The 27,115-nt window shown below is 43.1% G+C and overlaps 1 protein-coding gene across 1 annotated transcript; it reads right to left on the bottom strand.

Moving 5' to 3' along the window:
* Positions 1-567: 567 nt before the first annotated feature.
* LOC124775783 (venom carboxylesterase-6-like) lies at positions 568-26,810 on the bottom strand. Its single transcript, XM_047250613.1, has 4 exons — positions 26,648-26,810; positions 25,891-26,076; positions 13,388-13,587; positions 568-579 (listed from the first exon to the last, which is right to left on the bottom strand). Exons 1-4 carry the CDS (start codon positions 26,808-26,810, stop codon positions 568-570), a joined length of 561 nt encoding a protein of 186 aa, XP_047106569.1.
* Between the last annotated feature and the right edge of the window lie 305 nt (positions 26,811-27,115).

The raw sequence follows: 27,115 nt of genomic DNA, 5'->3' as shown, positions 1-27,115 counted from the left end.
CTTATAAGAGAGGATCTTATGATCCTATTCGTCCTCGACGAAATAAATGCATATGTAAAATGAAAGAATGTTGGTACAGAGGTTCACTTCCCTCAGTTTTATTCGCAAATGATGCAGCAACTTTAATCACATCCTTCAAGACTTGTCACCGCATCTGAACTAGAGGACCTGCTAGTATGTCATGCATTGATTCATGTACTCTAATCACATCTGTTTTGAGGCCAAAAAACGTGTCACTCCGAATTAGCTCTTCATTTTGTTAAGTAATTGTCAAAAAATTCATTTCCATACTTGCACGCCCTGATCTCATGCTACAGAAATCATTTCATCGTTTGAACTCCTTTTATTGTTATCGCCATGTTGACGTCTCTGTAACGTCAGAATCACACGCGGACGGCTATGGATTCCTATACAGGATAACAAGCGTGTTAGTTTGGTATGAAAAACTGCTCACATTTTTTCCATTCCTTGACATGCGACCTCTATCAATACTAGGCATTGTTCTACAAACGTGAATACAGCACGAGTGATTAAGGGTTCAAATAAAGTGATATACACTTCTTCCGACTAGCCCAGCGTCTGCAGCGATCACAGAGAGACATACTGAAATATACAACTGCTCTGAAGTAAAAAGTTTGAAGACTAAGTACTGAAATAAAAATACACTGACGGAACAAAATCGCAACACCAAAAAATAATTAATGTAGAGTAATGAAGTTTCGGGAATACATTTGTCTATGTAACATATGTAAGTTGTAATACTGCAAGATCATTGGTTAATGTAAGCGCGAGATAACCCATTGCAAATGTGAAATGCTGGTATATTAATAACCGGCTGAATGTTGAATGTTGAATGCACGTTCATGCATTGTATTGTGCAGGTGCTGGATGTCAGTTTCTGGGGTGGAGTTCCATGCATGCTGCACTTACAATGCAAGGACGGTTAATGCTGCTTGTGGATGATGCTGGAGTCGTCGTCTAATGATGTCCCATATGTGCTCTGCTGGAGACAGATCTGGTGATCGAACAGCCCACAGTAACATATCGACATTCTATAGATCATGTTGGGTTGTAACAGCGATCTGTGGGCAACATGTCGACACTCTGTAGAGCATATTAGGTTGCGCCAGCTGTATGTGGGTGAGCGTTATCCCGTTGGAAAACACCTCTTGGAGTGCTGTTCATGAACTGCAGCACAACAGGTCGATTCGCAAGACTAACGCACACATGTGCGGTCAGGGTGCGTGGCATAACCACGAGAGTGCTCCTGATGGCACATGAAATCGCACCCTAGGCCACAACGCCAGGTGTAGGTCCAGTGTGTCCAGCACCCAGACAGGTTGGTTGAAGGTCCGGAACTGGCGTCCTTCTAATGACACACGGCCATCACAGTCACCGAGGCAGAACCGGCTTTCACCCAAAGTCGCAAATGGTAGTCAGCTGTCATGTAAAGTGGCTCCATTCCTCCCAGGTCTTTCTGCAATATTGCTAAGGAACTTCTAGATTCTCATACTCCTATTATACGACCTCGTTCAAACTCAGTGAGCTGTTGATAATAGTGTTCATTGCAGAGAGACCCTATATGTAGACACGTCTTATATATAACATATAAAAGCGAAACGTCGTTAGCAAAAATCTTTAAAAGTTCTTCACTGGTTTACTTCAAATTTTTAAGCAATACTCTAATAAACATTCAGTTGGACATAGTGAAACATTAAAATAACGTCTACGCAAGACATTCCTATTGGCAACGTGCTTTTATGGAATGCTTAATTGCGGAAAAAGAAGCAGTGCTGAATATTCATAAAAGTTTCCGTGCAGTGTATGGCAATGATACATGTGATAGGAGTACTGTTGGATAATGGATAAAGCAAATTAAAGCGCCAGGAACTAGAGAAGCTGAGCGCCGTGACCGGCCACTGTCGGTACGTCGTGTCACAGCCCACCGCTGCCGCCGTTTCAAATCTCGCGGATACCATTATTAGTGCAAACCGGCGTATCTCAACTCGACTAATGCCTTAAAGGCATTGTTGACAAACATCAGCTTAGTATGTCCATTGTCAAAGGTAACTGACGCTCACGACAGTTACAGCGTATATTTAAAGCAAACCTGATTCGCATTTTTACAGTGGCGCTACTAGCGTTACTCTTATGCGACTGGCGTGAAATTTGAGTAGACATCATCTTTCAGATGTAGAAACACGCCTACGAAGATACGTTTACGTCGCACAACAGCGAAAAATTTGTATTCCGACTTAGATGCCTAACTGTTGTCATGCTCTTTACACTACCAGATCATATTATCCTGACAGCATCGAGAGAATTGTTCACTGCAGTCATAGTGGGTAAAAGAGCTCAAAGTGTTTCAGTCAAGATTTACAAATCACAGGCTACGACTCGGGGAATTCTGTATATTATGTTCGGTAGGGTTTACGAGCTGCGAATTTTGGAGACCGAGGAAATATACTGACTCCTGAACTTATTCTTTCGGATATTTGCGAATATTATTATCTGCCTAGCGCATTAGCTAGCTGTATTATCCAATACTTCTCAGAGCAGACCATCAATGTAAGCGGATGAAGGTGTTATCACAGGGCGGACTAGAATGCAGATCGTTGAAGAACGAATTCTGCGTCGGTAAATGTAGACAGAGCTGCTGTTATATCATTTCAACATCAACATATTCTTCGATTAAGGGTGTAGTTGCGGCCAGCCTACGTCCGCCAAGTGCACCAGAAAAATGCGACTCTAAATTCAAGATTAGCTGTTAACAATCATCAGAAGCTTAGTTTCGATATTGCTATGCATATTCATCTTTCGATGTACAGTTATCAGCAAAGATGTTTCTACTATCCGTCTATTTAGGATCACTGTACACAGCAGGATCATGTGAATTACTCTGGTGTACACGAATGCGGTTGTAGCTACTTACTAAGATGGTCAGTTGCTCCGCTGTTGACCGTGACGGGACATTACAGTTGACTTCCACCTCCACCACTACAACTGGAGTTCCGTAGTTTTCAACGACAGTCACTAACTGCGCTGTCACTAGTCCTGTCTCAATACTACACTGAGTGGCCAAGTTAAGGGAAGGGAGAGGACGTGACGTTTGATTTTTGGCTGCTGACCCTACCTCTCCGCACATCTACAGTGGTTGGACAAAAATATTGAAACGCCAAGAGAAATGCTTGCTTGAACATAAATGTACATGCTCGCCAAGCCTGAACAATGTCCTCATTACGTTACAAGTGCAAGTCGTGGTCGGAACAGTATTTTGAGCAGTTGTGAGTGCATTATGTCTGAGCTACGTACTTCTAACTTGGGTTAATTGTTGGTGTTCGTATGATGGGTACTTCCGTAACCAGGGTAGCCGAAGTGTTTAGTGTTTCAAGAGGCACCGAATCGAAGATAGTGTAAGCTGAGTGATCATAACAGACGATCCTGGAAGCGGACTGTGACGAAAAATAAGAGGAGGACAAGAAGACACTCGCGAGCTCTGTTAGCATCGAAGCAACACCAATGGAGCTCCATAAGTAGGGAATTGCAAGGCAAGTTGAAATTTCCAAAATAAACATCAGTGATCCAAATGCCCTTAAGAGGAAAATGTGGTGCTCAAACCATGGAAGCCGGTCGGTGTGGCCGAACGGTTCTAGGCGCTTCAGTCTGGAACTGCGCGACCGCTACGGTCGAAGGTTCGAATCCTGCCTCGGGCATGGATGTGTGTGTTGTCCTTAGGTTAGTTAGGTTTAAGTAGTTCTAAGTTCTAGGGGACTGATGACCTCAGATGTAAAGTCCAATAGTATTCATAGCCATTTTTGAACCACACCATGAAACCTGGACAACGAAACAATGGAAGGAAATCATTTGGTAAGATGAGTCTTGTTTCACATTTTGACCAACTACTGGCAGAATTTACGTCCCAAAAATGAAACATGACGGGGTTCGGTGATGATTTGAGCAACCACATCGTGGTATCCCATGGGCTCCATGGTTACTCTGCAAGGTTGAAGTAATGCCAAGGATAATGTGACACTTTTGATGATGTAGTACAGCGTTGTTCTACCAAGAAACGACGGGAGAATCAGTTAACTTTATCATTTTGGCTGCAGGTCCGTTCCATGGTACGCTGTTTGTTCTCAAATAGTGAAGCTGTTTTCCTAGACGTGAGGGCCTCTGTTCACTAAGGTCATATCTTCCAGATCTGTTTTTGTGAGCACAAAGAAGAATTGTCACATCTCCCTTGGCCACCCCAGGCACCAGATCTCTATGTTATTGAGCCTTTGTGGTCTACTTTGCTGAGAGGGCTGGATAATCGCTATCCACCTCCACTATTTTGTGGGAAGAATGGTACAAGATTACCTTGAAAACCTTACAGGACTCTAATTTATGCGTTCTGAGACGTCTTGAAGCTTTATGAATTGCAATGGTTTTTCTATACCGTATCGTGCGTGGTAATGGGTTGCGTTTTTCGTATTTCCATATTTTTCTCAATCCCGGTACATCTTCTTCGAAATCTACATCTATTTTATGGTGTATGGTAGAGGGTACTTCGTGTACCATTGTAGCTTATTCCGTTTCCTGTCCTACTCCGAAGGACCGTCGATAAGCCTCCGTGTGTGCTCGAGTGTCCGTGTTTTTAATTTCCTTGTATTTTCACGAGATATACGTAGGAGAGAGAAAAATATTGCCTGAGCAGATCTATTAGAAATGGCTTCCTGACTCCTTGCATTGAGATCGGCAGCGATGTGATTCAGTGTAGTCCTTCGACCAGCCCCAACCCTTCTCACATGCATGTCTCTTTGGAAGCGACGTGACGTTCATACTTACGGTCGTCCTTTGCGACAGTTTACGTTTGTGGAAACATTCCCTTGAGATACTGAAGATCCACAGTAGTAGACGCTGTTGACCTCGGTAACCCGATTTTCGTACGGTTGACGGTATGGCCCATGCGCCTTGCACGATTTTCATCCCACGTTCGAAGTTGGTGCTGCCACCTTAACTACATACTTAACTGTGACAGACTGCTCAGATCTCGTATATACACTCGCGTCAGGGGCAACAAAAGAAAAAAAAAAAAGGTTCAAATGGCTCTGAGCACTATGGGACTTAACTTCTGAGGTCATCAGTCCCCTGGAACTTAGAACTATTTAAACCTAGCTAACTTAAGGACATCACATACATCCATGCCCGAGGCAGGATCTGAACCTGCGACCGTAGCGGTCGGGCGGTTCCAGACTGAAGCGCCTAGAACCACTCGGCCACCGCGACCGGCCTCAGGGGCAACAGTAGTGGTTCATATACGAGGTACGACAATAAAGTAATGAGACTGATGTGAAAAAAATGTTGCTTACTGTTTTAGTCAAGTTTAGTGTTATCTCCTTCAAAATAGTTACCCTTCTGATTGCACACACTTTTTCCAGCGCTTCTGCCATTGATGGTAACATTTCTGGAATTTATCTTCTATAATATCCTCCAAGCCCCTCGTCACAGCTTTTTGGATATCTTGTGTTGTTTGAAAATGGTGTCTCTTCACCGCCGTTTTGACTCTAGGAAATAGAGAAATGTCGCACGGAGCGATATCTGGGGAATAAGGTGGCTGTGGTAGTACTGAAATTTGTTTTGAGGTTAAAAATCGCTGTACTGACAGCAGTATGGGATGGCGCATTAGTGATGCAGAATCCAATTATCAGCAATGTTGGCACGGACACGAAGAACTCTTTTACGAAGTCTTTCTAAAATTTCTCTGTAGTAATATTGGTTAACTGTTTGTCCAGGAGGCACCCACTCTTTATGAACAATTCCCTTGGAATCAAAGAAGCACAGCAAGCATGCATTTCACTTTAGACTTTGACATGCGAGCTTTTTTTGGTCTGGGTGATCCCTTTGAGAACCAACATTCATCACCAGTGATAACACAGCTCAACAATTCTAGATTGATTTCTATTTGCTATAACAGATCGGCTGCCACATTTTTCCGTGTTTCTCGCTGTTGTGGTGTGAGATTTTTGGGGACCATTTTTGCACAAATCTTTCTCATACCAAGATCTTCAGTTGTTATTAGACGAACCGTTCTCGATTGATGTTCAGTTCTTCTCAATCATTTTCATGGATAATCTTCGATCAGATCGTACAAGTTTACGCATCCTGGAAGTTGAAATCCGTCCGTGAGGATGATGATCGTCCACTGCGGTCTTCATCTTCAACATTCGTTCACTAAACATTGTGTGCAAACGAAAAACTTGAGCTCTACATAACCTCCTCTCCGAAAGCCTTCTGAAGCTTACTGTAAGTTGTTGTCGCGTTTTCACCCAATGTAATGCAAAAAGAACTGGCATACTGTTGCCCAATATTGTGCGGTTCCATTTCCGTGACGAGAGACACACATGTGTTAACTTATTACAGCACAGCACAACTCACGACTGAGCAGTTGCATCGATTCGCTGCTTGGACTAGAAGCAGCTTATAGACCAAGGTCAAAGATACTGTGCCTACACAAGGCTGCAGGGTTGCCACATCTTGCAAAGAAAATCAGTCTCATTACTTTGATGAAATGTATGATGAGATAAAAGAGATTATTCAGGTAGTGAAGGAAAATTTAATAGTCATGGGTGACTGGAATTCAAGAATAGGAAAAGGTAGAGAAGGAAACATAGTAGGTGAATATGGATTGGGGCTAAGAAATGAAAGAGGAAGCCGCCTGGTAGAATTTTGCTCAGATCATAACTTAATCATAGCTAACACTTGGTTTAAGAATCATGAAAGAAGGTTGTATACATGGAAGAACCCTGGAGATACTAAAAGGTATCAGATAGATTATATACTGAAGAAACTGCAAAAAGGTGGGAATTTAAGGAGATGGGACCTGGATAAACTGACTAAACCAGAGGTTGTACAGAGTTTCAGGGAGAGAATAAGAGAACAATTGACAGGAATGGGGGAAAGAAATGCAGTAGAAGAAGAATGGGTAGCTTTGAGGGATGAAATAGTGAAGGCAGCAGAGAATCAAATAGGTAAGAAGACGAGGGCTAGTAGAAACCCTTGGGTAACAGAAGAAATATTGAATTTAATTGATGAAAGGAGAAAATATAAAAATGCAGTAAACAAAGCAGGCAAAAAGGAATACAAACGTCTCAAAAATGATATCGACAGGAAGTGCAAAATGGCTAAGCAGGGATGGCTAGAGGACAAATGTAAGAATGTAGAGGCTTATCTCACTAGGGGTAAGATAGGTACTGCCTACAGGATAATTAAAGAGACCTTTGGAGAAAGGAGAACCACTTGCATCAATATCAACAGCTTTGATGGAAACCCAGTTCTAAGCAAAGAAGGGAAAGCAGAAAGGTGGAAGGAGTATATAGAGGATCTATACAAGGGCGATGTACTTGAGGACAATATTATGGAAATGGAAGAGGATGTAGATGAAGATGAAATGGGAGATATGATATTGCGTGAAGATTTTGACAGAGCACTGAAAGATCTGATTCGAAACAAAGCCCCCGGAGTAGACAACATTCAATTAGAACTACTGACAGCCATGGGAGAGTGAGTCCTGACAAAACTATCATCTGGTGAGAAAGATGTATAGGTGTATAAGATAGGCGAAATACCCTCAGACTACAAGAAGAATATAATAATTCCAATCCCAAAGAAAGCAGGTGTTGATAGATGTGAAAATTACCGAACTATCAGTTTAATAAGTCACAGCTGCAAAATACTAACTCGCATTCTTTACAGACGAATGGGAAAACTGATAGAAGCCGACCTCGGGGAAGATAAGTTTGAATTCCGCAGAAATGTTGGAACACGTGAGGCAATACTGACCCTACACCTTATCTTAGAAGAATGATTAAGGAAAGATAAATCTCCGTTTCTAGCATTTGTAGACTTAGAGAAAGCTTTTGACAATGTTGATTGGAATACTCTCTTTCAAATTCTGAAGGTGGCAGGGGTAAAATACAGAGAGCGAAAGGCTGTTTACAATTTGTACAGAAAGCAGATGGAAGTTATAAGAGTCGAGGGGTATGAAAGGGAAGCAATGGTTGGGAAAGGAATGAGACAGGGTTGTAGCCTATCCACGACGTTATTCAATCTGTATATTGAGCAAGCAATAAAAGAAACAAAAGAAAAGTTCAGAGTACGTATTAAAATCCATGGAGAAGAAATAAAACCTTTGAGGTTCGCCGACGACATTGTAATTCTGTCAGAGACAGCAAAGGACTTGGAAGAGCAGTTGAAAGGAATGGACAATGTCTTGAAAGGCGGGTATAAGATGAAAATCAACAAAAGCAAAACGAAGATAATGGAATGTAGTCGAATTAAGTCGGGTGATACTGAGGGAATTAGATTAGGAAATGAGACACTTAAAGTAGTAAAGGAGTTTTGCTATTTGGTGAGCAAAATAACTGATGATGGTCGAAGTAGAGAGGATGTAAAATGTAGACTGGCAATGGCAAGGAAAGCGTTTCTGAAGAAGAGAAATTTGTTAACATCGAGTATAGATTTAAGTGTGAGAAAGTCGTTTCTGAAAGTATTTGTATGGAGTGTCGCCATGTAAGGAAGTGAAACATGGACGATAACTGGTTTGGACAAGAAGATAATAGAAGCTTTCGAAATGTGGTGCTACAGAAGAATGCTGAAGATTAGATGGGTAGATCACATAACTAATGAGGAGGTATTGAATAGAATTGGGGAGAAGTGGAGCTTGTGGCACAACTTGATTAGAAGAAGGGATCGGTTGGTAGGACATGTTCTGAGACATCAAGGGATGACCAATTTAGTATTGGAGGGCAGCGTGGAGGATAAAAATCGTAGAGGGAGACCAAGAGGTGAATACACTAAGCAGATTCAGAAGGATGTAGGGTGCAGTAGGTACTGGGAGATGATGAAGCTTGCACAGTATAGAGTAACATGGAGAGCTGCATCAAACCAGTCTCAGGACTGAAGACCACAAGAACAACAAAAACTTTATTGTCACACGTCGTAGAATATATCTTTTTACCATCACACTTCACCACTCAGTTCGTTTCACCAAAGACATGAATAACTGTCTCACAAGCTCGACGTTTAATAAATAGGGTCCCCGTCACCTTCGGTCCTGATAAGATTGTCACATAAATAACGTACATCAGCTGTGAGTGAATTGCGTATGTACAACGATGGAAAAAACTGCAACAGCAAAAAATAATTAACCTATAGTAATAAAGTTTCGGTTGTATAGTTGTCTACGTAAAGTATTTAAGTGATTATCATTGCGAGAGCTCAGGTAAGTGCGAGATTTATGCTGGCACATTAATAACCGGTGTACCACGAGAATGTCGAATGCAAGCATGCAAACGTGTGTGCATTGTGCTGTACAGGTGCTGGATGTCAGTTTGTTGAATAGAGTTCCATACCTGTCGTTCATAGTGATCAGTGTAGGGTCGGTTAATACTGGTTGTGAATGATGCTGGAGTTCTTGTTCGATGATGTCCCACATGTGCTCCATTGGAGACAGATATGGTGACCGAGAAGGCCAAGGCAAAATGCAGGCGCTCCGTAGAGCCTGTTGGTTTACAACGGCGGTATGTGGATGAGCGTTATCCTGTTGGAAAGCACTCCTAGAATACTGTTCATTGATGGCAGCACAACATCTCTGATCACCAGATTCACGTACGCATTTACAGTTGGAATGTGTGGGATAACTGCGAGAGTGATCCTGCTGTATAAACGGAATCACTCTCCAGACCATAACTCCAGGTGTAGGTCTAATGAGTTTAGCATGCAGGCAGGTTGGTTGCAAGTCCTCAGCTGACCTACATCTAACACAGCCATCACTGATACCGAGGCAGAACCAGCTTTCAACAGAAAACATAACAGACCTCCACCATGCCCTCCAATGAGCTCTCGTTTGACGCCAGTGAAGCTGCAAATTGAGGTGGTTTGGGGTCAGTGGAATGCGCGATTTAGGAGTCAGCCTCGACGCTGTTTTTAAACTAACCGATATGTAACAGTTCGTTGTGTCTGTGTGGTGCCATCTGTTGTTAAGATTGCAGTTGCAGGTTCTCTACGATGCGGCAGAGCCATACGCCGAAGACGATGGTCATCCCTCTCGGTTGCGCCACATGGCCGTCAGGAGCCCGGCCTTCTTGGGACCACATATTCACATGACCACTGCTGCCAGAAATCACGTACAGAGGCTACATATCTGCCAAGTTTTTCTACAGTACAGCAGAAGAAATACCCAGCTTCTGGTAGCTCTGTTACACGACCTCGTTCAAACTGAATGAGGTGTTGATATCGGCGTCGTTGACTAACATCAACTCACCACGTCCAGTACCAAAGGTAACTAACGCTCACGACCATTACAGTGTGTATTTGAAGGAAACCCGATTTGCATCCTCATAGCGGCACTACTAACGCCGCTGTTACGCAACCAGTGCGAAATTTTTTATACAGAGTGGTCCATTGATAGTTTCCGGGCCAAATATCTCACAAAATAAACATCTAACGAAAAAACTACATAGAACGAAATTCGTCTAGCTTAAAGGGGGAAACCAGATGGCGCTATCGTTGGCCCACTAGATGGCGCTGCCATAGGTCAAACGGATATCAACTGCGTTTTTATAAATAGGAACCCCCATTTTTTATTACATATTCGTGTAGTACGTAAAGAAATATGAATGTTTTAGTTGGACCACTTTTTTCGTTTTGCGATAGATGGCGCTGTAATAGTCCCAAACATATAAGTACGTGGTATCGCGTAACATTCCGACAGTGCGGACGGTATTTGCTTCGTGATACATTACCTGTGTTAAAATGGACCGTTTACCAATTGCGGGAAAAGTCGATATCGTGTTGATGTATTGCTATTGTGATCAAAATTCCTAACGGGCGTGTGCTATGTATGCTGCTCGGTATCCTGGACGACATCATCCAAATGTCCGGACCGTTCGCCGGGTAGTAACGTTATTTAAGGAAACAGGAAATGTTCAGCCACATTTGAAACGTCAGCCACGACCTGCAACAAATGATGATGCCCAAGTAGGTGTTGTAGCTGCTGCCGCGGCTAATCCGCACATCAGTACAAGACAAATTGCTCGATAATCGGGAATCTCAAAAACGTCGGTGTTGAGAATGCTACATCAACATCGATTGCACCCATACCATATTTCTATGCACCATGAATTGCATGGCGACGACTTTGAACGCCGTGTACAGCTCTGCCACTGTGCACAAGAGAAATTACGGGACGAAGACAGATTTTTTGCACTCGTTCTATTTAACGACGAAGTGTCATTCACCAACAGCGGTGGGCAACGGAAAATCCACGATGGCTGCGACAAGTGGAACATCAGCGACCTTGGCGGGTTAATGTATGGTGTGGCATTATGGGAGGAAGGATAATTGGCCCTCATTTTATCGATGGCAATCTAAATGGTGCAATGTATGCAAATTTCCTACGTAATGTTCTACCGATGTTACTACAAGATGTTTCACTGCATGACAGAATGGCGATGTACTTCCAACATGATGGATGTCCGGCACATAGCTCGCATGCGGTTGAAGCAGTATTGAATAGCATATTTCATGCCTGGATTTCTTTCTGTGGGAAAATTTGAAGGATGTTTGTCATCGTTATCCACCGACAACGCCTGACAACATGCATCAGCGCATTGTCAACGCACGTGCGAACATTACGGAAGGCGAACTACTCGCTGTTGAGAGGTATGTCGTTACACGTATTGCCAAATGGAGTGAAGTTGACGGAGATAATTTTGAGCATTTATTGCATTAATGTGGTATTTACAGGTATTCACGCTGTAACAGCATGCGTTCTCAGAAATGATAAGTTCACAAAGGTACATGTATCATATTGGAACAACCGAAATAAAATGTTCAAACCTGCCTACGTTCTGTATTTTAATTTAAAAAACCTACCTGTTACCAAAAGCGAAAAAAGTGGTCCAACTAAAACATTCATATTTCTTTACGTACTACATGAATATGTAATAAACAATGGGGGTTCCTATTTTTTTAAAAACTGATATCCGTTTGACCTATGGCAGCGCCATCTAGCTGGCCAACGATAGCAGGCGCTGCAATCATGGACTATGCGGCTGGTCCCGGAGGAGGTTCGAGTCCTCCCTCGGCATGGGTGTGTGTGTTTGTCCTTAGGATAATTTAGGTGAAGTAGTGTGTAAGCTTAGGGACTGATGAACTTAGCAGTTAAGTTCCATAAGATTTCACACGCATCTGAACATTTTTTTTTTTTTTGCCAACGATAGCGCCATCTGTTTTCCCCCTTCAAGCTAGACACGTTTAGTTCCTTGTAGTTTTTTCGTTTGACGCTTATTTCGTGAGATATTTTGCCCGGTCATGATCAATGGACCACCCTGTAGATACGATCTTTGAGGCGTAGAAACACGCCTACCAGCTTTCGTTAAGTCACACAACTCCTTCTTGGTGTTGTGATTTTCTTTCTGTCACCGTATCTTGACCCAACTAATTCAATCACACACATAATTTGCTACATGTATTTGCTTAAACGTTACGAGTGGTTCTTTCAGGGGATGGTTACATAACGTGGCTCGATATAGTCAGTATTGCCTACTGTTAAACGAGAACGATAGCTTCGTGTTACTAGCAGGCGTAATTTTCCTTGCGGTTACATTATGTGGCGTGCTGAAAAGTAATGTCTCCGAATTTTTTATTTGAAAACTCTTAAATCTTTTTAAATAAAACAAACGTCATTAAGATTCTACGTATTTATTCTTCATGTATACATTTTGCACCTCTCTGACGCTAGAGGCTCCGAATTCAAACGTGTAACATGATCATGTGTAACGTAACTGTGTTGGTACGCGATAAACAGCGTGCTGTAATCGAGTTTTGAATTCGAAGAGTTCGTCCACACATAGAGCACCCTCTCCTTTAACATGACTACGGCAGACAACACGCGAACGCTGCGACATCTGCAACAATCCGACACCTTGGGTTCGTTGTCGTCGATCACCCTGCATACAGTCTGGAGTTGGACCCATCTGATTTTCGTCTACTTGCAGAAATTAAATAACACCTTAAAGGACTTCACTTCGATAGTTACGAAACTTGGAAACAGTGGTGAGTTTGGGGCTCCGTCAACTAAGTCAATGAAACATCAACAAGCTCCTTCCTCGTCAGGAGTAAAGTGTTTGCCACCAGTGTTAACTATGTTGAGAAATAAATGTGTAGACATGAAGAGTAAAGATGTAGAATATCAATAACGTTTTTTTAAAAAAAATATGTTTAAGAGCTCTCATTAAAAATTCGAAGGCATTACATTTGCAGTACATACTTGTAGATACGAAATACAGTAGAAATGAACATTTTTAACGTAAGCACATGTAAGTAACTTAGAGCAAGTGCATACCTCCTCTGAAAGGGCGTAGTAAATGTCGTTGGCTAGGGTCCGTGCATCCACGGTTTTGAGAAAATCTACAAGCTCTGTGGTGTTCTGCCCTGAGAATCCCAAATACTGCGCGAAGCGTATTGCTCTGTCTGTTGCGTTTCTGGAGAAACCCCAGGGGCTCAGAGCTGATCCGCTCATTGCTATGGCGTTCTTGTACAGACCTGTCAACGAACAGAAATGCGGATTAGTCACAGCAACAATTTAGCACTTAAGCTTAACGATAATAATAATAATAAATCTAATGTAAATCAAATCTGCATTCTTATGCGTGAAACGGTTTCACATTTAAACTGATGAATAAGGCTACGTATTAAATACTAACGACAGCAAACAAAATTTATGCGCCGATATATCTCCAAGTTTCACAATATACACTGAGCTGACAGTCATGCGATAGCGATATGAATATATACAGATGGCACTACTATCGTGTACACAAGGTATAAGAGGGCAGTGCATTGGCGGAGCTGTCATTTGTACTCAGGTGATTCATGTTAAAAGATTTCCGACGTGATTATGGCCGCACGGCGAGAATTAACAGACTTCGAACGCGGGATGGTAGTAGAAACTAGAGGCACGGGACATTCCATTTCGGAAATTGTTAGGGAATTCATTATTCTGAGACGCACAGTGTCAAGGGTGTAACCAGAATACCAAATTTCAGCAAACAACACAGTGGCGGACGGCTTTCACTTAACGACCGAGAGCAGCGGCGTTTGCGTAGAGTTGTCAGTGCTAACAGACAAGCAACATTGCGTGAAATAATAGTAGAAATGAATGTGGATCATACGACGAACGTATCCTTTAGGACAGTGACCCGGAATGGGGTGTCAGTGGACTGCGGCAGCAGTTGACAGACGCGAGTGTCGTTGTTAGCAGTACATCGCCTGCAGCGCCTCTGCTGGGCTTGTAACCACATCGGTTGGAACCTAGAAGACTGAAAAACGATGGACTGGTCAGATGAGTCCAGATTTAAATTGGTAAGAACTGGTGGTAAGTTCGAGTGTGGCACAGACTCCACGATGACATGGACCCAAGCTGTCAACAAGGCACTGTTCAAGCTGGTGGTGTCTCCATAACAGTTTGGGCTTTGTTTGCATGGAATGGACTAGGTCCTGGTTATATTCAGCTACTTGGAGGCCATTTACAACCATTAATGGACTTCATGCACCCAAACAAGATTTCATGTCACCGAGCCCCAAATGTTCACAATTGGTTTGAAGAAAATGCTGGACAGTTCGCGCGGTGATTTGGCCATCCAGGTCGCACCCCATGAATCCCATCGAATATTTGTGGGACATAATGAGAGGTCAGTTCGTTCACATAATCATGCGCCGGCAACAGTTTCGGAATTATGGTCAGCTTAAAAGGCAGCATGAGTCAATATATCTGCAGAGGACTTCCAACGACTTTTTGAGTTCATGCTACGACAGGCAAAAGGAGGTTCGAATCGATATTAGGATATATGCCATGACTTTTGTAACCTCAGTGTATTTTATCAGTAAAATGGATTACATGATGACACTTGAAATAGTTCTTCTCCAATATAATATCGAAAATCTACACATCCTTAATTTCATTCAGTGGAACAAAGAATTACAGTAACATTTTTACTGCCGTCTGCATAGCGGATGTTCACCGCCAGGCCAGCGGCCGGTGGCGGTTTCGTGGCAGTCAACGTGTTAATAATGATCTTGAGGCGAGAAGTACGTACAACGATCGGCATTATATCGGGAACGTACAGAAAAACACACTAACAGGCCGCAAAATTAAGGGAGTTATCCCCTAAGATCAGTATACAAGGAGTGTTCAATAAAAATGCGACACATTTTTGTCAGCCAATTTCGGTTGCAAAAATTTTGAATTTGTTGTGTGACATTGTGAAATATTCTCTTTTTTGCACCTTTAGTTTAATAAAGCTTCGATGGGTCGTGGTACTATGCGTAACCTTCAAAATACCGGTTGATTATAACTAAACTTTCTCTATTTAACACGTCATAACACGGAAAATAATCACCAAACGAGGACCAAACTTGGTATCATTAATGTCAAGGAAACGGGAAAGATAAATAAAACAGAATTAAGTGTTCGGAAACACTTTTAATGTGCTGCTACGGTACGTCGTACTATTACAGACTGGTACCATTCCTGCTACAAAGGGGCTCAATGTGGCGCTCATCAGTGTGCAGAAGTGTCTGAAAGCGCAGGATTGCATTCTGCACAGCAGAACGAAGCATGTCGATAGGTATGCTGGCTACCTCTCGTGATATGCTGCGCTGCAGATCAGTAAAAATGGCTCTGAGCACTATGGGACATAACATCTAAGGTCATCAGTCCCCGAGAGCTTAGAACTACTTAAACTAACTAACCTAAGGATATCACACACATCCATGCCCCAGGCAGGATTCGAGCCTGCGGCCTTAGCAGTCGCGCGGTTGCGGATTGAAGCGCCTAGAACTGCTCGGCCACCGCAGCTGGCTTGCAGACCAGCACACATGTGAATGTTTCCCTGGTAAGCCAAGTCCCCACTACCAAGAAATCACAGGGGGTGAGATCAGGAGATCGCGCCGGCCAAGCTTTTGGAAGCGATCGGCTGATAATTCTATCGTTTCCAAATGTGTTTCGGAGATGCAGGTGGCCTTCATGAGCGATGCGCGGTAGGGCCCCATCTTGTATTAAAACTGTTCAATGCGTCTCTCTCCTGTAGGGTGGGTATGACATTCTGGCTAAGCATATTTCAGTAACGCTAGCCAGTCACACTGCACGTCTTCGGTTCTTGAGCGCCAACTTGTTCAAAAAAGAATGGGCCAATGACAAAGTAGTCGCGAAGCCACACTGATCGGTGACACGTTCACCATACAGCGGCAGTTCATGCACTGTGACTGGAGGTGAAGATCCCCACACTCGGCAATTCTCTGTGTGTTCACCTCACCCGTCAGAGAAAAATGAGCTTCGTCTGCCCATAGGATGGTCGAGGGCCAGCCCTCGTCAACTTCAATCCTTGCGGGAAAGTGGAGAGCGAAGTGAACAAGTCGCTGTGCGTCCTCTGGTGCAAGATGCTGTACGATACGGATCTTGTACGGATACCACTTGAGAACGGTTCGAAGCACCCTACGTACGGTGGAGCACGGGATGTTCAACTGTCGTGACACAGCACGCACACTGTCTAACGATCGGGAATTGCGCGCAACGTTGTCTGCCATAACAACAGCGACTTCGTCGACCACCCGCCTTGCAACCGGTCGTCGGCCTCTTCCCAGAGCGACGCCCAGTTCACCGTTTGGTTCGAAGTTCCGCAGAGCAGGCGAACAAAAAGGACCCTTCCGCAATCCTTTCAGCCGGCGATATTCTCGAAATGCATCTGTAGCATTACTGCTGTTTTGATAATAGAGCTTCACCATGAATGCACTGCTGCTTTTGTTCAAGATCATGTTCACACGTCAACAAGTGCACGGTGACTGGTCAGGTGCGTGAGACTATGAACCACGCTGACTGATCACGGCAACTGGTGGCCGTAGTAGGAACTGAACGGTGGAGCTGTGATGTATGGAAATCATGCACGCCATGCTACCAAGTTTGGTATTCGTACGGTAATTAATTCCCGTATTATAACGTGTTAAATAGGGAACGTTTAGTTACAACCACCTGGTATCTGTAAATTCCAACGGCTTTGCCGCAGTGGTAACGCCAGTTCCCGTCAGATCACCGAAGTTAAGCGCTGTCGGGCTGGGCTAGCACTTGGGTTGGTGACCATCCGGTCTGCCGAGGGCTGTTGGCAAGCGGGGTGCACTCAGACCTTGTGAGGCAAACTGAGGAGCTACTTGATTGAGAAGTAGCGGCTCCGGTCTCGGGAACTGACCTACGGCCGGGAGAGCGGTGTGCTGGCCACATGCCCCTCCATATCCGCACCCAGTGACACCTGTGTGCTGAGAACGGCACGGCGGCCGGTTGGTACCGTTGGGCCTTCCAAGGTCTGTTCTGACGGACTTTAGTTTCAGGTACCTATAAAGGAGGTGCGTTCCAAGCAGAGAGCTGTCATTGAATTTCTTTTGATAGAAATCTAGAGCATCACAGATATTCATAGGCGCTTTCAGAATTTCTACGGAGACCTAAGAGTGAACATAAGCACAGTGAGTCGTTGGGCGGGGCATTTGTCATCATCGCTACAAGGTCGCGCAAACTTGTTCAATCTTCCCGCGAGCGGACACTCTCATTTGAAGTGATCGAGGATCCCAATGAAACACCTCGCTGCACAACTGAACATGCTTGCTGGTAGTACTGAACTAGTCCTCCACCATTTGGGATACACAAAAGTGTGTGCCCGCTTGGTTTCTCGCCGCCTATAGAAGACCATAAAAAGCAACGAAAGATCTTCTGTGCGCTATTGATTACGTATTACGAAGCTGATAGTGGCAATTTTTTGTCGAACATCGTCACAGGCGGTAAAACGTGGGTTCAACACTTCGAACCCCAAACAGAATGGCAGTCCATGGAGTGGCACCACTCCACTTCTCCTCCGAAGCAAATGTTCAAAGCCACACCCTCATCCAGTACATTTACGGCGACGGTCTTCTGGAACTCTGAAGGGGTTATTCTGTATGACGTCCTCCCTCATGGTGCAACGATCAACTCACAAATGTACTATGATACCCTCAGGAAAATGAAAGAATAACTTCATTGTGTCCCTCATCGCCACAAAAATGCAAACACACTTCTCCTTCTCCATGACAACATGAAGTTTCACAAAGTCTGCACACCCAAGAGGAACTCAGAGAACTTAATTGGGCTGATCTTCCTCATTTACCCAACAACCAGTCATGCACCTTCCAACTTCCATCTCTTTGGCCCAGTGAAGGACGCACTCCACAGGAGCAGTATGTGGATGATGGAGAAGTTATTGATGCTGCAAAACTCGACCAGTAGAGTGGTACCATCTGGGCACATGGCTCTCCTAGGAAGTTGGCGTAAGGATGTCGCGTGGAACGGAGAATATGTTGAAAAACAGTCTTCTGTAGCCAAAAAGTAGGGAACGATATGATGTATTACAGTCCACAATCATAACAGTCTGTTTATAGAAAAAAACCTATTGCATTCTTACTGAACGCCCCTTGCACACACAACAGAGTCTATATCCCCTCTCTGTCCTCCTTCCTCTGCGCCTCTGTACTATTTACAAAAATGTTCGAATTTGTGCGAAATCTTATGGGACTTAACTGCTAAGGTCATCAGTCCCTAAGCTTACACACTACTTAACCTAAATTATCCTAAGGACAAACACACACACCCATGCCCGAGGGAGGACTCGAACCTCTGCCGGGACCAGCCGCACAGTCCATGACTGCAGCTCCTTAGACCGCTCGGCTAATCCCGCACGGCTACTATTTACCTGAATGTTATTCACGAAGCAGTAGAAAGTACTATTATTTAATAAGACTGGTTCCTAAGTAAACCTCATTAGCTGATGAAAGGAGGTGTATTAGAGGGACATCTGTCGATCGATACTTATCGATTATTAAGCATTGCTGGGCAATTCTTGACCGTTACCCGGAAAGACTGATAAAGGATGAAAAGCGAATCCAAAAAAGAATGGATCATTGAGTCACGGGTTCATTAAGAAAGCGCAAAAGCGTCGCAGGCATGCTGAACTACTCCAGTGGCAGATCAACGATTGAGGCGGTATTCATCAGTATTACAATTCTGCAACTAACGTTCCATTAAAGTCAAGAAAAATGTGATTAACATTTCGTACATGTCGCGAAAAGGCTAAGACTGTGAAATTATGGGTACTGCAGCTCATACGGTGGCTTACTTATAGCCGTCATTCGACCGCAGGATTCAGAACTGGACAAATGTGAGATTAAATATTAATGGTGCCCAAACTAACATGTTGTAGCTTGTGGACATATGTGGAGACTAATTTTTATTCCACAGATTGTCTATGGGAAAGCTGGATAAGGAAACGAAGATGATAAGATTAATTTGGCAATTCACAACTGTGATGCTAGATGAAGGTCTTGATACCATAACAAGCGAAACTTCTAGAGAAGTCAGGTGTTTCAAGGAGAAACATTTCGTACTGTCATTTGCATAGTGTGTAATAAAAAAAATGTGATTTGGATCCCTACTTTTTAAGTTTATGACGCCACCTCGTAAGTCACAGCATTTGTGGAGAAATTCTCTTTAATTTCTTCATGTGATATTCGTGAAATAGTGCTCGAAGCTGTAAATCTATATACGACTTGGTTTTCCGGTATGTTGATTTCCCGGAATGTTTGAATCGCAAAATGACGGTGTTTGATAAGATGAGGAATTGGACGGCGGGCAAGACAACGAAGGGCGACTTAGCACTCATCTTTCGTCACGAATTCGAAATTCCATGGGTGAGGATGACACGGCGGTCGGTCGGTGCCGTTGGCCCTTCGTGGCCTGACCGGGCGGAGTTTGGTATAGTTTAGTATTTAACTAAGCCTAACAGATTTTCAAGTATTATTTTGTTGGCGTTTTTACTGCGCGTTATCTGAAATTTTAGCTATTTAAAGAAATATCAATACACTATTGTTAGTGACTCAGGTAAACCACCGAGGTGTAAATATCGTCAGCCTCACAATTCGTTTAAACATAGTGTTTTATCGGAAATCATACACCATTACTTTCCTTCGCTCATTGAACTAATTTACACAGCTAGAAGTGGCATTAATTGTTTAACATGGCCTCCGATCTACGCTGCAAGTCGATCTTTTTCACATTAACCAATATTGTCAGAAGTGAAAGCAGTGATGAGAGATACAAATTCTATGAATGATAGGGGAACCGTTTTAGCGTTACCACTAAGTCAGTCAGCAAAACCTGGTCACCTGCAAATCTGCTCGTCTACTTCCTTCAGTGAGGATGATTTCTAACCTGCCGAAAATTCCGACTGGATAAGGAAAAACTACACTCGCTGACAAGAAACGCGAAGCACCTAGAAGTAATGATTGGATGTCGGTGCAACTACGAACACGTGCACGTCATCGGCTGGTATGTAAATGATCAGAGTTGCAGGTGGAACGGCCATCCGACTACAGTAATGTTATTCATGTTCAGTGTTGTTACGAGTGTTGTTAGTGTTGTGGTAGGGTATACATACGGCGAGAACAGCGTCCCGAGCGGTTCTAGGCGCTTCAGTCTGGAACACCGCGACCGCTACGGTAGCAGGTTCGAATCCTGCCTCGGGCATGGATGTGTGTGATGTCCTTAGGTTAGTTAGGTTTAAGTAGTTCTAAATTCTAGGGGACGGATGACCTCAGAAGTTGAGTTCCATAGTGCTCAGAGCCAGAACAGCGTCAGATGTTGATTGATCACTGCGAAGAACACGGTGATTTCATTTATTCGTATGAGACAGCATTTTCAGCGCCTTACAGAGTCTGAAAGCGGCCTCATTGTAGGTCTCCAGTTGGAAGGCTGGCCGGATTTGTGGGGCAGTTAGCTGTGATAGTGGCCTGATGTTGGACAACACGGAACGTGAAGGCGGTCGATAACATCAAACCGCCACAATGGAGGATTGTCGTATTGTGCACTAAACACATTTTAACCCTGTCACATCTGTGCCTGCTAACCGAGAACAAGTAATTGCCTCCGTGCAACATCATATGTCATTCTGCACCATTGGTTGGTGATTTCAGGTGTGCCGCAGGGGAGTGTCATAGGACCGTTGTTATTCACAATATACATAAATGACCTTGTGGATGACATCGGAAGTTCACTGAGGCTTTTTGCAGATGATGCTGTGGTGTATCGAGAGGTTGTAACAATGGAAAATTGTACTGAAACGCAGGAGGATCTGTAGCGAATTGACGCATGGTGCAGGGAATGGCAATTGAGTCTCAATGTAGACAAGTGTATTGTGCTGCGAATACATAGAAAGATAGATCCCTTATCATTTAGCTACATAATAGCAGGTCAGCAACTGGTTCAAAATGGTGCAAGTGGCTCTGAGCACTATGGGACATAACATCTATGGTCATCAGTCCCCTAGAACTTAGAGCTACTTAAACCTAACTAACCTAAGGACATCACACAACACCCAGTCATCACGAGGCAGAGAAAATCCCTGACCCCGCCGGGAATCGAACCCAGGAACCCGGGCGTCAGCAACTGGAAGCAGTTAATTCCATAAATCATCTGGGAGTACGCATTAGGAGTGATTTAAAATGGAATGATCATATAAAGTTGATCGTCGGTAAAGCAGACTCCAGACTGAGATTCATTGGAAGAATCCTAAGGAAATGCAATCCGAAAACAAAGGAAGTAGGTTACAGTACGCTTGTTCGCCCACTGCTTGAATACTGCTCAGCAGTGTGGGATCCGTACAAGATAGGGTTGATAGAAGAGATAGAGAAGATCCAACGGTGAGCAGCGCGCATCGTTACAGGATCATTTAGTAATCGCGAAAGCGCTACGGAGATGACAGATAAACTCCAGTGGAAGACTCTGCAGGAGAGACGCTCAGCAGCTCGGTAGGGGCTTTTGTTAAAGTTTCGAGAACATACCTTCACCGAAGAGTCAAGCAGTATATTGCTCCCTCCTACGTATATCTCGCAAAGAGACCATGAGGATAAAATCAGAGAGATTAGAGCCCACACAGAAGTATACCGACAATCCTTCTTTCCACGAACAATACGAGACTGGAATAGAAGGTAGAACCGATAGAGGTACTCAAGGTACCCTCCACCAGACACCGTCAGGTGGCTTGCGGAGTATGGATGTGGATGTGGATGTAGATGTAGATGTAGACTACCAACAGCTGGAGTAGGGAATTGAGTGGGTTGCCGTGAAAACCACAATACAAACACCTGCGTTTGGAGTGGTGCCGTTATGGGGAAGCGTGGACCGCTGACGAATAGCATCGTATTGTGTGCAGCGACGCATTGCGGTTCTGCACTACCGTGTATGAACGTCGTCGGTAAGTATTATGGTGACCTGGGGTGAAGACTCACTCTTCCGACGTGTTGGATATGCACAACAACCTGGGGTCATAATGTTGGTAGCCTTCGGGCATGATTTTAGGTCACGGCTGGTAGTGGTTGCGAGAACACTGACATCATAATGGTTCGTAACGGATATCCTCCGTCTTCAAGTGTTATCTCTCATGCAGCAGTATTGTGGGGACAGTTTTCAGCGACATGATGGCCGCCCACAGATGGCACGTGTCTCTGTGTGAAACTGTCTGTGTGATACTAAGGAATTTCTTTGGCAATTAAGATGCCTAGACCTGCTCCAGTAGAACGTGCGTGGGATTAAATCTCACGTTAACTCTGTTCCAGCGCCAGTCTTGAGGTCAGTTACGTGAGCTGTGGGTCGGTTTGTCTCTGGAGAAGGTACAGTGTCTTTACAAACGAATCAGTGCTTGGAGACAGGCCAAAGAGGGTGCATAATCATAGTGCCAAGTTATTAGGAAATTTGAGTCCAGTTTATAATCACTGAAATAAGAGCACGGACCCTTCCAAAACGTTAAGTTTTACTCCCTTTCCTCCTGCTGTTCTGCAGGCTTCACTTTGTTTCCTGTCTGATAATATAAGTCGCCTAAGAAGAAATTACATTTTATGCACCTCACTAGCATTCTAGTGAAAGAGGCCTTCGTAGCGAGAAAGAAAACGGCAGAGTAGAAAAAGAAGAGGAATCGGGTGAGACAGTATCTGTTGGTAATAACTGTCTGCCCCGATAGCTATCGGGGTCAGCGTGACGGATTGCCGTCCTACGGGCTCAGGTTCGATTCCCGACTTGGTCGGGGATTTTCTCAGCTCAGGGACTGGGTGTTGTGCTGTTTTCATCATCATTGCATTCCCATCCGGCGCGTAGGTCTCCCAATGTGGCGTCGAATGTAATAAGACCTGCACCAAGGCGGCCGGACCTGCCCCGTAAGGGCCCCCCCCCCCCCCCCCCCCGGATCATTTCCATTTTGTTGGTAATAACTGCTGTCACCAAAACCAAACGCACCGTTCTGTCGGTTCTTGAGTTTTACTAAAAAGACGAAGCCATTCAAGCGTCATTCGAGCTATTATTCGTCATGTATCAGTTTAAATGCCTCCTGAACTTTTATTCATCGGGTATCAGATTCCATCGATTTCCTGCACACTGATACAGAGGACGATATGCACCGAGAAAACCTTTATGAAGGATGAACCTGCATTATTTAGTTGCTTCGTATTTGCCATGCTGTTAAAGGCGAGCGTTGGGTATCTCATTAAATTTAACTATAAAAGTTTTCAGCGCACATCGTATAGCAGCTGCTGACAAGATTACACAGATTCATTACAAGTAAGGACAGTGCATTCATTTAAAGAATCAACAGTATGTCTAAGAAAATTTAGATTTGATAACAGTTTATGTAGTTGCAAGTAAACAAAAGGAACACATTCACAGTCATAAATCGGAGGTAATTTCGTCGGTTGGTACTCTGAATTCATTATATTTTGTGAAGTTTTCAAAAATTATTTTCAAGAAAATTTACAGTTTATCATACGACAACACAGACGCTATGTCCACAGGCGTGAAACTGTTAAAAAACACAAAAATGTTGCTGATATAATGGTTTCTGTACCACATCTACATGTACATGACTATACAATTCACAATTATGTGTCTGGCAGACGGCTCATCGAATCGCCTTCAAGCTATTTCTCCATCGTAACGGTCTAGAAAAGCGCGCGGTAAAAACAAAGACTTAAGTTTCTCTCTTTTTTTATTACATTGATCATTACTTCCATGTAGGTAGACCCGAAATAAATGTTTTCGCATTCACAGGAAAAGATTAAACCACATCAAAAAACGCCACCCGAACTGGCGTATCATATCAGAGGTATTCTCTCCCTCATATCTCGATAAAAAACGAGCTGCTCTTCTTTTAACTTTTTCGATGTCCTTCATCAGTATTATCTGATACAGGTCCCACATCACGCAGCAGTATTACAGAAGAGGACGGACAAACGTAGTCTCTTTAGTAGATCTGTTGGATCTCCTAAGTGTTCGGCCAATAAATCACTGTCTTTGGTTCGCTTTTCCTACACTATCTATATGATTGTTCCAATTTAAGTTGTTGGCAACTGTAAACCTTAGATATTTAGTTAAATCAACGCCTTCAGATTTGTGTGATTTATCGTGTAACCGAAGTTTAACGGATTCCTTTAATACTCATGTGGATGATCTGACAGTTTTTACATTTTAGAGTCAACTGCCACTTTTCACATCATAGAGATATCTAATTTCATAATTAATTTTGAACTTGGTTTTGGTCTTCTGATGACTTTACTAGATGGTAAACGACAGCATCAGCTGCAACTAGTCAAAGAGAGCTGCTCAGTTTGTCTCCTAAATCGTTTATGTAGATTAGTAACAGCAGAGAGCATAAGCACTTCCTTTGGGAACGTCAGATATCTCTAATGTCTTGCTCGATTACTTTCCATGAGTTACTACGAGCTGTGATCTTTGTGACAGGAAATCACGAATCCAGCCGCACAACTGAGACTACAGACCACAGGCATGCAATCTGATCAGAAGCCGTTTCAGAGGTACGGTTCAGAGGTCTTCTGGAAATCTAGAAGTATGGATTTGTCATCTCCTGTCGATATCACTCATAGGCTCGTGCGAATAAAGAGATAGTTGAGTTTCACAGAAACGGTATTGTCTCAGTCTGTGTTGACTAAGTGTCTTCTAGATAATTCATAATGATCGAACACAGTACATGTTCCAAAATCCTACTACAAACCGACATTAGTGATATTGGTCTGTAATTCAGTGGATTACTCCTACATCCTTTCTTGAGTACTGCTGTGACCAGTGCAAGTTTCCAGTCTTTAATTTCGAATCTTTCGCCGAGTGAGCAATTTCATATGACTGCAAAGTGCGGAGCTATTGTATCAGCTCGTATACAAGGCCTTGCCTTTATTAAGTAATTTAAGCTGTTTCACTAAATCATAGATATCTACTTATAAGTCGCAGCAGTTCTTGATTCGAATTCTTTATATTCATTTCTTCATATTCGGCGAAATAATTTCGCAAAACAGCTTTTAGTATCACTGCTTTAGTGGCAATTCCACTGCCACTGTTAATAACTGGTCGCATTTTGAGCATTTAAGGAGACTAAAAAGCACTCATTTTTCTTTATGTTTTACTTTAATTTCGAAGGTTGTATGCTGAAACAAGATTTTGTAATTATAACACCGATATCAGTACAAGTGATTCCTGATTACACCAGAATGTTTAACAGCCTTTATTTTTAATTCATGAGAGTAAATGTCGCTACAGAGACGAAATTTTTTTAAATTATGTTAAATTATGCACTTTAGCGAATTTATACTCTTTTACTTGGAGTCGCAACACGTTTTACCCACAGAAAATGGCACGAGTTGAGAAATTAGAGTCTAAACTCTATGAAGTAGGTTCATAAGGTGCCTTAAAATTTAACGCTAATTAATTTACCTATTTACCTTTACTAAGTGGAGACAAGACGTGGTAATGAATAGAAGCTCCTCCAGCGCTTTGGCCAAAGATAGTCACTCTCTCTGGATCTCCGCCAAACGCAGCTACATTTCTCTGCACCCACCTCAGGGCCTCCACTTGATCCTTGAGGGCCATGTTTCCAGGAACGACTTGGTCTCCGGTGCTGAGGAAACCTAGACAGAGAATGTATAATGAATTCATTGGGCGTCCAAGTAAGGTTGCAAACATTACAATTTCTTTAGAAATAGCTGCAAGTTGAACAATGACATCAGGATAACGTATTTCGAAGGAATGAGACTTATAACTCGTATAGGATCACCTTTCATTACCTTCTGTCAGTTTACAATTATTTCTACCCTAACCATTCCATCTGTACCTTGAAATAAAAAAAACTATATTGCACTTGGTCATTAAAGAACTCTAACCAAATTATCTCTTTTTCACATCGTAACGTAATTACTCTTGTAGTATTTGATGGCATTAATACAATATTCTGCATTGTTTTCTTTCAAGTGCGGAAGGAGTCACTATGTGTGCATTACTTCCGGAAGAATTTCATTGAGAACTTCCTTTAAGAATCTGCATTTTCCATGAAGATGATACTGAAATGCCAGTATTAACATGTGTTGCGTGGCCACAGTACTCGATTCAGCGTACAGTAGTATACTCACGAAACAATAGACAGAAAACACAACGAAATAAATCGTAACATATAATAAAAGTGCATTTCCTAGCGTAAATTACCTAGTAGTCCGAGACGGTAATTCATACTAACAAACACAACATCGTTGTCCACAAAGTAATGGGGCTTATACAAATTAGCCTTTCCCGCGGTGAAACATCCTCCGTGAATCCAAACCATGACAGCTTTCAGGGCTTCACCTTGCGCTGGCATCTGTACAGACATTGCGAATAATACTTTAGAGACTGGACAAATATTTAATATGACAGTAATGGTAAATATAATAAAAAATCTTTATTCATGATTCTATCAAGTTCTAGGCCTTGCTCAAGTTGAAACTTCAGGAAAGTACCACCGTTTCAATATTAGGGGAAATCATGGGTCCACTGAGGCTGTGTAACATTTAAATAATTTTTACCTACGCTGCCGAATTTCAAATTAACAGGTCTTTTAAAGTCTTCAGATACATACATAGGCAGACTGCATATGAAATACAAAAAGAAAAAGAGAAAATGTCAACCATATTTCAA

This window comes from Schistocerca piceifrons, chromosome 2, assembly GCF_021461385.2.
Source record: "Schistocerca piceifrons isolate TAMUIC-IGC-003096 chromosome 2, iqSchPice1.1, whole genome shotgun sequence".
Lineage (NCBI taxonomy): Eukaryota > Metazoa > Arthropoda > Insecta > Orthoptera > Acrididae > Schistocerca > Schistocerca piceifrons.
This window is presented reverse-complemented; position numbering and strand designations above follow the sequence as displayed.

Coding starts and splice junctions, on each gene's coding strand:
- LOC124775783 (XM_047250613.1), bottom strand. CDS start 26,810: ATGTCTGTACAGATGCCAGCGCAAGGTGAAGCCCTGAAAGCTGTCATG. Junction 26,077..26,647: donor TTACCGTCTCGGACTACTAG/GTAATTTACGCT, acceptor TTCTCTGTCTAG/GTTTCCTCAGCACCGGAGAC. Junction 13,588..25,890: donor CTTGTCTCCACTTAGTAAAG/GTAAATAGGTAA, acceptor GTTCGTTGACAG/GTCTGTACAAGAACGCCATA.